General features: G+C 41.0%; 1 protein-coding gene across 9 annotated transcripts in view; it reads left to right on the forward strand.

Annotated features, from left to right (window-relative positions):
* The first annotated feature begins 320 nt into the window (after window positions 1–320).
* Window positions 321–13,966, forward strand: part of NSD1 (nuclear receptor binding SET domain protein 1) — a 131,871-nt gene continuing 118,225 nt past the window's right edge. The window contains exons 1-3 of one of the 9 annotated variants that reach the window (XM_039880059.1): window positions 349–433; window positions 2,355–2,468; window positions 3,209–3,298. In XM_039880059.1, the coding sequence (XP_039735993.1) occupies window positions 2,439–2,468; window positions 3,209–3,298 (120 nt within the window). In that variant the 5' untranslated portion in view covers window positions 349–433; window positions 2,355–2,438. Of the gene's footprint in view, window positions 434–888; window positions 911–1,077; window positions 1,231–1,346; window positions 1,795–2,354; window positions 3,299–13,966 lie in introns of those variants that run through there. The other 8 variants (XM_039880060.1, XM_039880057.1, XM_039880058.1 and 5 more) reach the window with 8 other exon arrangements.

Raw genomic sequence — 13,966 nt, forward strand, 5'->3', positions numbered from 1 at the left:
GCTGGGCGGGCAGTGCCCAGGCGGGTAACCCGACCCGACCCGGCTCCCGGTAGCCGCTCACCCCGCAAGGCCGGGCTGGAGGGAGGGAGAGAAATGGGGGGAGGGGTAAGAGAAGGGGTGGTGGGTGAGGGGCTGTGGGGCCCGCAGGGCCGAGTCCCCTTTCTGTCTGCGCTGCTCTAGGGCGGCTGCTTGTGGCGCCCGGGACCAGCCAGCCCCCTGCCTCGCGGGCGTCGGGCCTGCGGCAGAAGGGAGCCCTGGGGCTGCACAGGCTTGGCTCGGGGAGGCAGACCCGAGCTGCTGCCTCCATTTTGTTTCCTGCTCAGCTTGGTCTGTGGTGGTGGTGTGGGTTTGGGGTGCGGCCGGGCAGGGGGTTCACCTGCGGCCGCGCCTGCTCGGGGCCTGAGGCCTCGAAGACCCCAGCCCGAGCCCCCAGGTGAGCCCCGCGGTAGGAGGGGGTTTGCCTTGGCCTCGGGCCGAGCCGAGCTGGCCGAGGGCAGGTGCCCAGTGGATGGGGAGCCCGGGCTGTAACCTAAGATGGAGGCCGGGACTGACGCGGGCCCGAGCAGGACTGGCGGGGCGGTCGGACAGGCCTCAGCTGGGCCAGGTGCCGGGGTTGGGGCTCGAGACTGATAGGGTGCTGGAGCCGTGTGCAGCCCGGGGCCAGCGCAGCGCCCCAGTGTAGGTGAGGGGACCGGAGTGTCACCCACGACGCCCGCAGGCCCCGACTCTCCGGGGAGGCGCGCGAGGCCCCTGGGGAGCCCGCCTCAGGCCCCGCCCGGGCAACCGGGCCGGCCCGTAGGCCCGGGCGGTGAGCGGGTGCGCAGGGGGAGGGGAGGGGGCGGCAGCGGCGGCTCCGCTGATTGGGCGGCGCGCTCGCGAGCCCGACTTCACCCGCCCTGAACCCCGAAGAGTGAGGCGAGGGGGCGCGCGCGCGGTGGGGGCAGGAGTGCGCGCGCACTCGGGGCCCCAGTCGCACGCGGGACGGCGCGAGGCGCTCGGTCGCACGCGCCGCCACGGGGGCGCGCGCGGTGGGGGTGTGAGGAGGAGGAGGAGGCGGCGGCGGACTAGGCCGGGGCAGGTCGCGCTCGCTGCCTTCTCCCCTGAAGAGAGACGCGGGGGGAGGGGGGTGCGGCGAGCGGCTCCGATCTCTCCCTACCGCTCCGCTCGCGCCCCAGTGTAATGAGGGTCACCCCCTCCCCCCAGCTGGCCCGGGAGGGGGCACGGGGCACGGTAACTAGTGCGCTGGGGTGGGCGGCGGGCAGGCGCGAGGAGGGAGGAGGTGGCCGGGCGGGGAAGATGGTGGTGGCCGTGAGGTGAGGGGCGCGGAGGAGGGCCGGGCGCGGCGCGGGGTTGGTGGCCAGCGGCGTTGTAGCCGCGGGCCCCCTCCCCCTCCATCACTACCAGCCGGGCTCAGGCCTAGCCGGCCCGGCCGCCGCGAACTTCCTCCCGGCGCGGCCCGTGCCCCGCCGGCCTCCCGCGCGCACCTCGGCCTCTGCTTTCCCGCAGCTAGCCAGCTGGGGGGTGCGGGGCCGGCTGCCCTCCCGCAGCAAACTTTGCTTGCTGCTGAATATTGATGAGTGCAATCGGCTCGGCCAGGAGTTGCTGCCGCGGCTGCGGGAAGGAGCGTGGCCCGAGCAGGCGGCGGCGGCGTCGGCAGCAGCCATGTTTGTCAAGCTGTAGCAGCAGCTGCTGCTGCTCTGACTCGGCTTCACCGGCTGCCTTCGTTTCTCCCACTGCCGCGTCCCGTCCCCCAGGTCCTGCAGCCATGGACCGAGCCGGCCTGCATTCAGGAAGGCGAGCTTCGGGGTGCACCCGCTTCGGCCGACTGGCCTGCGGCCTGGGCACGGCCACTGCAAAGGCTCCGGCGCCGGCTGGGCGCAGGGTGCAGCGCTATTGTGACCGCTGCGCCCGAGCGAGCCAGGAAGGATGGGGGGGTAACCTTTTTGTGCAGCGTCTGGGATACCCCATTGGAACCCCACAGCCCCTTCCCTTCGGGAGATCGGGTCCCTGAACTTCTAGTGGGGGAGGGGGAAGACAATTCCTGTATGAGATTTGGGAATTTCTACTGCCAAAGGCATTTTAATTTTAGTTCAGCCCAACTGTCCACCAGTCTGCAGTGCAGGAAATAGGGACGGGCCGTTTCCATGTGGCAAGATCTGCCCAGCTCCGGGAAGATGGAATTTGTGGAGGCTCTCCGAGGCCATTTTTCCATTCTCAGCTGGGGAACTTTTCCGCCCATGAAGTGCAGCAGAAAGGCATCGAGGCCACTAGGCCTCGAGAAGTGGCTGCCATTTTGAAGATAAGAGTCAAATGGCCTGTTATCTCAGATTAATTGCTGTGTTTTTGGATTCCAGGTTGATGGTGGCCCAGGATGGATCAGACCTGTGAACTACATAGAAGAAATTGTCTGCTGCCCTTTTCCAATCCAGTGAATTTAGATGCCCCTGAAGACAAGGACAGCCCTTTCGGTAATGGTCAATCCAATTTTTCTGAGCCACTTAATGGGTCTGCTATGCAGTTATCGACTGCCAGTGGAACATCCCAAAATGCTTATGGACAAGATTCTCCATCTTGTTACATTCCACTGCGGAGACTACAGGATTTGGCCTCCATGATCAATGTAGAGTATTTAAATGGGTCTGCTGATGGATCAGAATCCTTTCAAGACCCTGAAAAAAGTGATTCAAGAGCTCAGTCGCCAATTGTTTGCACTTCCTTGAGTCCTGGTGGTCCAACAGCACTTGCTATGAAACAGGAGCCCTCTCATAATAACTCCCCTGAACTCCAGGTAAAAGTTACAAAGACTATCAAGAATGGCTTTCTGCACTTTGAGAATTTTACTTGTGTGGACGTTGCAGATGTAGATTCTGAAATGGACCCAGAACAGCCAGTCACAGAGGATGAGAGTATAGAGGAGATCTTTGAGGAAACTCAGACCAATGCCACCTGCAATTATGAGCCTAAATCAGAGAATGATGTAGACGTGGCCATGGGAAATGAACAAGACAGCACACCAGAGAGTAGACACGGTGCAGTCAAATCGCCATTCTTGCCATTAGCTCCTCAAACTGAAACACAGAAAAATAAGCAAAGAAATGAAGTGGACGGCAGCAATGAAAATACAGCCCTTCTCCCAGCCCCTTTTTTACTAGGAGATACAAACGTTACCATAGAAGAGCAATTAAACTCAATAAATTTATCTTTTCAGGATGATCCAGACTCCAGTACCAGTACATTAGGAAACATGCTAGAATTACCTGGAACTTCATCATCATCTACTTCACAGGAATTACCATTTGTAAGCAGTTTTTGGTACAAATTAAATATATACACAAATGTATATATACAGGCAACTTAAAGGGAAACTTACAACTATCTGTTTTTGGTTTATCAGTTCACAACTGAAAGCCTATTGCTAACGATAAGCTGTTTGGGGAACTTTTACTTTGATTTTTAAATGTATCTCTTATATGAGTTTGGTTCTTTTTTGATTTTCCCAGTTAACTCTCTTTTGAGGATTAGCTGAGTGTTAGCTTTTAAGGATGTTTGATTTAGTTCAGATTTAATTTTTCAAGATGGAGGTATTCATTTATTTAGCTTTTGTTTTTTTTTTTTAAAATCTGTTTTGGGCGTTGACGTGTTGGTATCTTGAGTACAGGTGAACCAACCCTGGAGTCCTGTTTTCACATGAGGCAGGGCTTATATTTGACTCTTGCTGCAAGATGAAGTGCATTTTGGGCACAAATTGAAAGTAGCTAAAATGAGATGGCTTTCTTGGACTTCAGTCAAAATTTAAATTAGTTTAATTTTTCTGAACTACCCGTTGTGAAGGTACAGCATCCTATCCTAGGCTTTAGATAACTCACCGTCAGAGTAGGCTTTGAACTCTTCCTAGGTTTTAGTTTTGAAGCGTATATACATATGTGGTATATGTTTATGTGTGTAGAAATGGAAAAAATTCTGGGTTATTCAGTAGTGCTGTAATATTGTTAAGAGGGTGGTAAGTGATGTTCTTTTTTATTTGATCTTAGGCAGAATTTATCAACTGTCTTAGTGAGCTAAGTGATTAATTGACTTAGCCTCCATTTTATCATCTTTAAAATTTGAAACTATTTGATTGTTGAAACAGTTCTTTTCAGCTTTAAATCTTTGATTCTGATTTTGTATCTGCCCAGACACAGTCATGGTCATCTGTACTGGCACCAAAGAGGACTTTTTTCCCTCCAACAAATGCCTCTGAAATACTATGTTAAGATATAACCAGACAATTTTATGGTGCGGTGATCATTTTGAATGCATTATTCATTTTACCATATAGCCCTGCTATATGGTACAAAAGGAGAATTTGGGTGTGTTGCTTTTGTTTTTATTGATTTGTATCTTAAACATGCTTTAGTACTTCTGGGTTTCTTAGCTTGGCAGTTGTAGATTTAAAAATTTTGTTTTGGTAGTTATCTTGCATCTATATTCTAGATATTTTTTAGGCTGGGTAGGCTGTGTCGGCAACCTATTGTCAGCTCGGACAAATCTTTTCTTGGGTTCACATTGAAAGTTACTTTACACGTGTATGTAGTTTCCTTCGTGTTTATATAAAAACCTGAATTAACAGTGGAGATAGATGTTTCCCTAGAAGCATACAAATAGAAGTAGAAATCTGTTTGATTCTCATCAAAAAGATATCAGTGGAATTTTGGTTCTATTAAAAGCAACTGAAAGTATGTTATGCATCTAAAGTGGGAGTTAGCAAACTTGTATACATGTAGAAAAATTTTTTTCAGTCAGAAATCTAAATTGCTGAATGACTATGGGCTTGAAGAAGCAATAGCTCTTTATTAGGCCTTTGAGTCAAGGTGGAGGCTGAAACCTATTGCTTTGATTTTTGCTTTTGATACTTTTTAACTGAAGATTTAAAAAAGTGAAGTCAATCTCATGCAAATTTAGCCAAACAGTGTAGCTTGGGAAAAAGGTATAATTAAAAATTAGGTATAGCTATACGCTTGCTTCAAGTATTTAGACTATTCACAGTTGATTCCTTGATGCAGCAGGTATAGGACACTTAACTCTGTATTAGGTCCTGTGCTCAGGGCTGGAAATTTTAGAAAATCCTTAGCAAATGCTTTTTGTCTTTTATTCTGTCTGTAATATTGTAATAGAATAAGATTTTTTGGTGAGAGTAAGAATAATTATTAGGGTTGTAAACCCCATGTCAGGAGTTAGAGAAAGACATAATTCGATCCTGTTGTCTGTTGTTTTGTATATCTAGCTTTAAGCAGGCTCTTTGCCTCTTCAGTTTACTCTCATGTGCTTTTCAGTTGTTTTCTTCGCATACAGTGATGTGGCATGATTGTTATAGTTAATAATCTTGACCAGGTGCTTTTGTGTTTAATGGGGTTGATACCTTCTAATTCCTGCCAGTGTACATCTACCGTGTGCAGTGCTTTGTACATTGTAGGTTCTGGATAAAATCCTGAAGGAAGGTTGGTCCCCAGAGTTCCAAGTTTAAACAGGCAAATACTTTAGTGTGTTAAGTGCTTTGTATTGTCTCATTGGGTCCTCCTAGCCTTATAGTAAAAAGATGTTATAGAAGTCATTGGCCAACTTTCAAGACACTTGAGATTATATGAGACGACTGAAACCCTTGAAATAATAGGATTATTCAAGTACCTTTGGCTCTAGTGACTTCTGGAGGTCTGACACATTTCCCTGGGCCTGAAGTAACATCTGGTTTTCTCACTAGGCTGGATTAGCAACAGTTGTTTTTTATTCTTCCTCACTTAAATATTTTATGGAGAACTTTTACTCTGTGGGTATTTGCGAATTCGGGGATCCTCGAAAGTTCTAAGGATATAGCCAGCTCAAGGATGGTCTGATGGACATATTCAACTGGTGCTCCTCTTTGAAGAAGATGACCATTAAAAATGAATTCACTTAAAACGGACTAACATTTCATAAGTAAAAGAGATAAAGGATTATTTAGGATTTTATATTGAAAGTAAAATTAAGAATTATGAAATTAAGTTTCTTAAACCTTTATCAAAATTTAGTTATATGGCAACTATTTGTTGTAATAAGACAAGAATCAAATAGATTTTAACAAATTTTGTCCAGCGAAATTGTGGAATAGGGAGATGTTATACTTCACTTTCTCACGATCACAGGGGGATAAATTCTTGTAAAAATATTTAAGGACTTAAATCAGTGTTGCTGAGGTTCTCTTTATAAAATGTTTACTGTGGAAAATTTCAAGCATACGCCAGAGAACAGAGAATAGTTGAAATCTCTGTGTACTTCACATTCAGCTTCAAGAATTGCTGTTATTTTGTGTCTTGTTTTATCCTTTCAACATTTTGTCATTCACTAACATTTCTTAATCCTTAGATATTCAGAACACTCATTTGAACCTCCTGTCCTGTTGTTATCCTTGTCATTTGTTCGCTGGTTGACCTAGATCATTTCCTTGCCTGTAATTGGAGTAGTTCTTTTTTTTATTATTTACATCGACTTTAAAGATACACAGCGTCTTTTTGCCAGATTTGTTTGTAGTTCTACCTTGTAAATGATTTACACTGGACTACTAGTTAATGCTTCATTAAGTGCAGATAGATGCAATATTGTCCATGGAGTAGATGTTTGAGTAGAGACTTACTTTTTGCCATTGAAAAATGGATATTTTGGTGTTGTAACAATATTTGTTCCCCACCCTGTATAATCCTGTGGCTTCAGATAATCATAAACCACCCCCTGTACTAAGTTCTGTGCTATGGATACTTAAGTGGTTAATGAGTAAAGTGGAGTAATTAATGAAACCTAGAGCAATCAAGGCTTTAAGGAAGAAGTGGAACTTGAATTGGCTTTGTCTTGGCTGGGTAGGATTTGGTTATGTTTAGAAGAGTACTTTGGATGTGGTGAATTAAACGAACATAGTATTTTTAGAAGATACTTGTTGGAGATTGTTTGGATAGGGTGGTTGTAGTCAGGTAGTAGGGCCCAGAAATCCAGACCGTGGCATTTGATATTGATGTGATAGTAACTGGGACCAGCTAAGGATTTTAGCTGAGAAGTGAAATGATAAAATCTGTTCGGAAAACATTAGCTGGGGGAGAGTAGAGGCAAGGTAAGAATATAGGAGTCTGTTGCAATAGTAATTAGAACTTAGACTTGAGTAGAGTCAACAGTAGAAAGAAAAGGGGTAAATCCATTAAGATTATTTCAAAGGGGGAAATTGAAAGTCCTTTTGGGGTTGCCTGGACTGGAAGAAAAGTGGAGCCTGGGTTTGAAGAACGAACGGAAGAGATGAGAGCAGATGTCCAAGGCTTGTTATGTTGGTGCCTGAGCCAAAAAATGGTTTCTCAGGGTTTCTCTCATCTCAGTAACTCTACTCCTTTCTTTTTTCTCTCTGACAAGAAAATTGATCCTATCTCTACACCTCTCAGGTTCTGCTCTGTTTGACTCCCTCCTTCTTGTTGGAGGACTTTGTTTTATTCATTACTCTTTCTCTCTGGGATCTTTATTCTTTACCTCTCCATTGCGTCACTTTTTCTGCCTAAAAACTGGATGACATCCTTCTATTCCAAAGGAACTTTCCTCTATCCTGTAAGCCTCCATTTATCTTTCGCCTTTACTGGTGAATTTCTTGACAGAATTGTCTACCTTATTTACTTTTCCTTAAAGCTCTCTGGATCGGCTTCTGTATCCTCCGCTTTACTGAAGCTGTTCTTTCATAAGTCACAGATGACTCATTTATCTTACTAAATCGCAGCATTTTCACCACCACTCTATAAACAGTTCTTTTTTGACTGCTTTCTCTCTTTTCCTCTTTCTTTAATTCTCTGCAGTCACATCTACTTTCATTGATTATTTTACTGCCACTGTGCTGTATGAAAACCCTCTTGACTTGACTTCTGAGCATCAGACCAAGAAATTCTAATTGCCAATCAAGCTTCTCTTTTAGTGCCAAACATGCGTTTCCTTCTGTGTTAATGATGGCATTATCCTTCTGTTCATTTCAAGGCTGGAAACCTTGGAGTAACTTATTTATATGATCAAAGCACATTTGAGTGCCTCTTCTGTGCTAGGCACTGCTAGTAGAAAAGAAAGACATAGACTGTGTTTTTAAGGAACTTTACTGTATGAGGAGGACAAGTGTAAACAGTGACAGTACAGAATATTAAGTGATCTTGTAGGTGTTGTAGATGTCCTTGGGGAGTGTGGAGGAAGGCATACCTGGAATAATCAGGAAGAATTTCATAGAGGGGTTATATGTGATTTGAGCAGAGACATGCTGGTATGTAACATGTGCAAGTTTCAATAAAACTTTTGATAGGGATCTGGGAGGAGTGGGGTTGTCAGGAGATAAAGTATAAAGATAAGCCTGTATGCCATACTGTAGAGTTGAATTTTTATGTTACTTCTAAATTATACATGTTCCTTAAGTCTTTTTCATTTCTTCATTCCCATTCTGCTATGAGGTCTTTATCACTGGTCTTCATATAGTTGTCCTCTCCAGTCTTATATGAAGTTACTTTATAATTGTCTTATATGAAGTTACTTTTGACCTCTAAAATGAGAAATAACTAAGTCTCTGGTTAAAGATTTATCTTTAATGCCTTATTCCTCTGTTTGCCTACCAAATAAAGTCTAAATTCAGTGTCCTCTTATGTAGGACCCCCCCCCATCCTGACTTTTCCAAATCTCAGATGCTATACTCAGGGCATCCTGGGTTCAGCCAAACTGAATTGATAGTGATGCCTTGCTCCATACTGTCCGCTGGCTTATGCCTTTATTTCCCTAGTCTGATTTCATCTTTACATCTTAACAGTGTGTAGCATGGTGCCTTCTTTGTATTAGACACTTATATTTATTGAGCAAAAGAATGAATGATGCTATTACAGAGATGCAAGTTGGAGAGGGAGTAAATTTTAGGTTAGGAGGTGGTGGGTGGAATCTCAGCTCTCTTCAATGTACCAAATTTTAAAACTTAGGAGATTTTTTTGGTCCTCATCTCCTTATGCACTCAATTTCTAAGGCCTTTGAATTTGAGCTCCCTAATATCTCAAGCATTCACTTTTCTCTCATCACTTTCAGTATCGTAATTAAAGATATTAAATCATGATTTTATGTCTGACCAATCTCTGAGTGTGTACTGTGCTGTTTAGTTGGAAAAGTCCCTTAAATCTCTGAGGCCCAGTTCTTCATCTCTAAATTAGGGCCAGTACCTTAACTTGTAGAGTTGTTTGAGAGGATACAAAAGACTTTTTGAAGCAACTAGTTCTGAAGTCGGTGCTTGGTAAGTGATGCTTACATGGCAAGAGCAAAATGCAATTTGAAAAAACTGAATTTTGAGAAACATCTTTGCATTTTTTGCTCTTGTCTCATTCAAAACTTTTTGTGCTTATTTGATAAGATTAATTACTGTTGACAGTTTGTATTTTTGTTTAATAATTGGTAATTTGATCCATTTTTGTTTGATAATCAGGAGAATTTAATTTGTACAATAGGATCATTATCTTTCTGTACCCTATTAAGTGGTGTAACTTTATTATGTTGTTGCTTTTTGCTACTTGTCTTTTGTCAGGGATATAAATTTCATTCCCACCTTCTGGTTTTCAGGGAAGCCCATCGAAGGAAGACCCTACGTCTTTTCTGGTGGTGTGTTTGATTTTCATTAAACAGTTGTTTCTGAAACATTTTTATGATCTCAAATGTAGCCTTTTGAAGAAACTGTTATGAATCTTTTTAGTTAGAAAAGTAATAAAAATAAAAAGTCAAACTGAAAAATGGAATGTAATAACCTATCACCTCTCATATTCTTTCATTTTCATTCTTGATATTCTATTAGAATTTTCTTTGTAAAACATTTGCTAACACAAGTGGCCTGATAAAAGTATTATTCAGTATTTTGGTTTATATGTTAAGGACATCTTTTCACATGATCCTGTAGATACATCTCCATTATTTTTTTTCACGATTGAAGTTTTTATTGAAGTAAATATAGATTCACATGTAGTGTTAAGAATACTGAGAGATCCCCTACATATTTTGCCTTGTTTTGCAAAAACATCTAATGTCACAGCCAGGATATTGATTTGATGTTGATATAATCCACCAATCTTATTCAGGTTCCCCCATTGTTTGTTTTTCTTATTTTTTGTTTTCAAAAGAGAATTCTGTATTTCTATAAGGATATATTCCAGATGTCACCAGTGTTACTTGTACTCGTGTGTGTGCACGTGTATATTAAGTTCCCTATATTTTTATTCCCTGTAGGTTCCTATACATACCACCACAGTCAAAATACTGAATAGTTCCATCTTTCCTGTGGCCCTTTTATACTATACTCATCTCCTTCATAACAGCTCTTCCTTCAGTCTTTGCCAGCTACTAATCTGTCCTTTATTTCTAAAATTTTGTCATTTCTAAAATATATAAATGGAATCATACAGTATGTAGCCTTTTAGGATTGTTTCTTTTCACTTAGCATAATTCTTTGGAGAATAATCCAAGTTATTGAGTATATCATTATTTTATTTTATTCCTAAATAATATTCCATGGTATGTATATACCACACTTTAACTATCTACTTATTGAAGGACACCTGGACTTATTCTAGCTTTTGGCTATCACAAATAAAAGTGCTATGAACATTTGTATACAGGTTTTTGCACGAATGTAAGTTTTCATTTCTCTGGGACAAATGCCCCACAGTACAGTTGCTGAATTGTGTGGTAATGGCATGTTTAGTCTTATAAGAAACTGCCAAGCTGATTTCTAGAGTACCATTTACATTCTCACCAGCCATGTTTGAGTGATCTAGTTTCTTTGCATCCTTACCATCATTTGGCATTGTCACTATTTTTTAGTCATTTTGATAGTTAACGTAACAGTATTTCATTATGGTTTGAACATCTTTTTTGTGCTTATTTGCCATCTCTGTGTTTTCTTTGATGAAATATATTTATGTATTTTGTCTATTTTCTGAATGGATTGTTTTATTTATTTTTTATTTTTTACTGTTTCGAGAGTTCTTTATTCCAGATGATCTACATTCTTTATAATGGGTATATATGAACCATAATTTTAAAATATTGCTTCCACTTATAGTTTATTAGAGAACCAATAAAATCATACATACTTACAGTTAATAAATTGAAACAGATTTTAATGTTTTTGTTGGTATTAGGTAAAATTTCTTTATTAAGGCTTCTAAAGTTCTATCCATGTCTCCAGTGACCTTATATTTATATGAAATACTGTAATAATCTGTTAGGATTAATCTAGAAGGATAAAATCCATTTTGGATTAAATTAAAAATAATTACTGGTTATATGATATCCCCTCATATACTAGGAAGAATCTGAAGGTAGTTTTCTTTATAAATTATGAGAGTATATTCTTCTTGTCATTTCTAATTTCTCTTGATGTTGGAATTGGAGCTGTAGAAATCTCTGGTGAAAGTAGGCGATGTGCAGGTTATATCTGTACCCAGTGAAAATAACGGGCATTGATACCATGCTAATCGTCATTGGACTTTTACATCCAAAGGCATATCTTTAACATCGGAGTTGGTTCAATTGACAATGTATTGAATCTATTTTTATAATTAGTATATCAAGGAACAGCACTTCCACCATGCCATGATCTATAAAGAATTGCAGAGCCATTGGTAAGAAATAATACAGTTCTACATGTAAAGTGCTTTTTAACATAGTGGAGCTTTGGGACAGAAGATACTAGTGCAGGTAATTAAATTGCTGAAATTAGGTCTTTTGTAGACTAGATATTTGAGTTTTAAGTGAAATCTTGATAGGTACCTTATTAATTCATAGCAATGTCTGTGGAATTATTTTCTAAAGATAAACTGCTGATAGTGGAATTATCAAGGCAGTGGGTTAAATTTTTTGTGTGTCTTGATGTGTACCTACTTCTGTATGGCTTTCCAAAAAGATTGTACCATTTTGCACAGGTCTAAATAATGTGTGAGTCTAGCATTTGCCATACTTTGAAAGCAAAGCCAATTTTGGTAGCATCAATGTTTTTTTTTTTTTATTTCTCTATTAAGTGGATATATAATGCTACCACAGATTGATTTAATACAACTTTATTGTTAAAAAATGATTTCTATTGGTTTATATTTTTCCTATGTCTGTGCTGTCTACATCCTTTGCTGACTTATCTGCTTGGATTTTAATGTTTTATAGCTGTTATCCTTTTATCTCATTAGATATAAATATTTCTTCTCAATCTTTTTCATTTTAATTAGTGATTTTCTATAGTTATATAGCTGAAGTTTCATTTTCCACATAGCCAGATCTGTGTTATGGAGTGATTTCTTTTATCAGTTCATAGCTTATTGCTCTTCTATGTATTTGATACAGAATCTTATTGACTTGTAAAAATTTAAAGAAATCGTATCTGCTACAGTCTTATTGATTTAATAGGGATTTTATTTTACATCCAACACTATGCTGATGATAATTTTATAGTGCCTTTAATATCCTTGTTGAAAACAAATTCTTAGAGCTGTGGAAGGAATGTTTCCCTCTATTATCTATTCTGCCTAACAAGCTATTGTCAAATTTAGCAGGCTTTAGATAACTGTCATCTGGGGAAGCTGATGCACTCATCAAACAATCAGGGCGTGGCTTAGTTGGGTGGTTCTGGCTCATAGTTTCTGATGAGATTGCATCCTGTCGCCAGAGCTCCAGTCATCTGAAGGCTCTTAAGATCCTTGTCCAGGATGGCTCACTCTTATGGCTGCTGGCTATAGGAAGCCTCAGTTCTTGCCATGGCCTCCATAGGGCTGTTCACAGTATGTCACTGGCTTCCCCCAGAGTAAGTGATCTAAGAGAGAGGAGAAGGAATTAAGGAAGATCCAAGGGGACACAGTCTGGGAAGAGAATACACAAGGGCATGAAAACCCTGAGGGTGGGACTCTTTGGGAGCCAGCTAGACCATACAACACCAAATGAATAGTTTAATTAAAGAAGAAAGCTTGAGTATACAAAATAGACAGTGATGAACTACTTTCACTTTTTAGTTGGACTTTGTTTTTTTAAATTGAATTTTTCAATAGGTACGTGATTCAAAAATATGAAAGGGTAACCAGTGAAGTACCCTTGTACCTTGTCTGCTCAGGTAACACCTTCAATTCCTGTGGTCTCCCATCTTTTTATGACTTAGGTAGCAGGTTGTTGTGCACACTTAATCTTGATTTTTCACTTACTATATCATTGAAGTCTTTTCATTTTAGAACATTCTTTTTTACACCTGGAGAGTATTCTGTCGTATAAATGTATGGACATTTTCAATTCAGATAATTCTTTTGCTGAAAGTGAACAACCATAAGCAATTTTGAATGTGTGCAAATACAACTGTAGGACAAATCTCAAGAACTGGAATTGTGGGTCAAAATTAAATGTTTATAATTTTGAAAGATATTTCAATGCATATTTTCAGTGGGGATTCTTTATTTAGTTTTTATTTTTATGCTATGTGTAAACTACACATAGCATAAAATTTACCATTTTAACCAATTTTAAATGTGCAGTTCAATAATTTTAGCTATATTCACATTTTTGTGCATCCATTCTTCAGAACTCTTTCCATCTTGAAAAACTGAAACTAACCATTAAACAACTTTCCAATTCCTTCTACCCCAGCTCTAGAAACCACCATTCTACTTTCTGCCTCTGATTTTCACTGCTCTAGATGTCTCATGTAAGTGGAATAGAATCATTCAGTATTTACCTATTTGTAACTGGCTTATCTCACTTAGTGTAATGTCCTCAGAGTTGACCTATGTCTTAGCATGTCAGAATTTTCATACTTTTTAAAGCTAACCCATTGTATGTAATATTACATTTTCTTTCTCCAGTGGACACCATTTGGCTTTTTTGAATATACTGATACGAACATGGGTGTACAACTATATCTTCAAGATTCAATAAAGATTTTTAATGGAAGTAC

The sequence above is a fragment of the Pteropus medius genome, unplaced genomic scaffold (assembly GCF_902729225.1).
Source record: "Pteropus medius unplaced genomic scaffold, Ma_sr-lr_union100, whole genome shotgun sequence".
NCBI lineage: Eukaryota > Metazoa > Chordata > Mammalia > Chiroptera > Pteropodidae > Pteropus > Pteropus medius.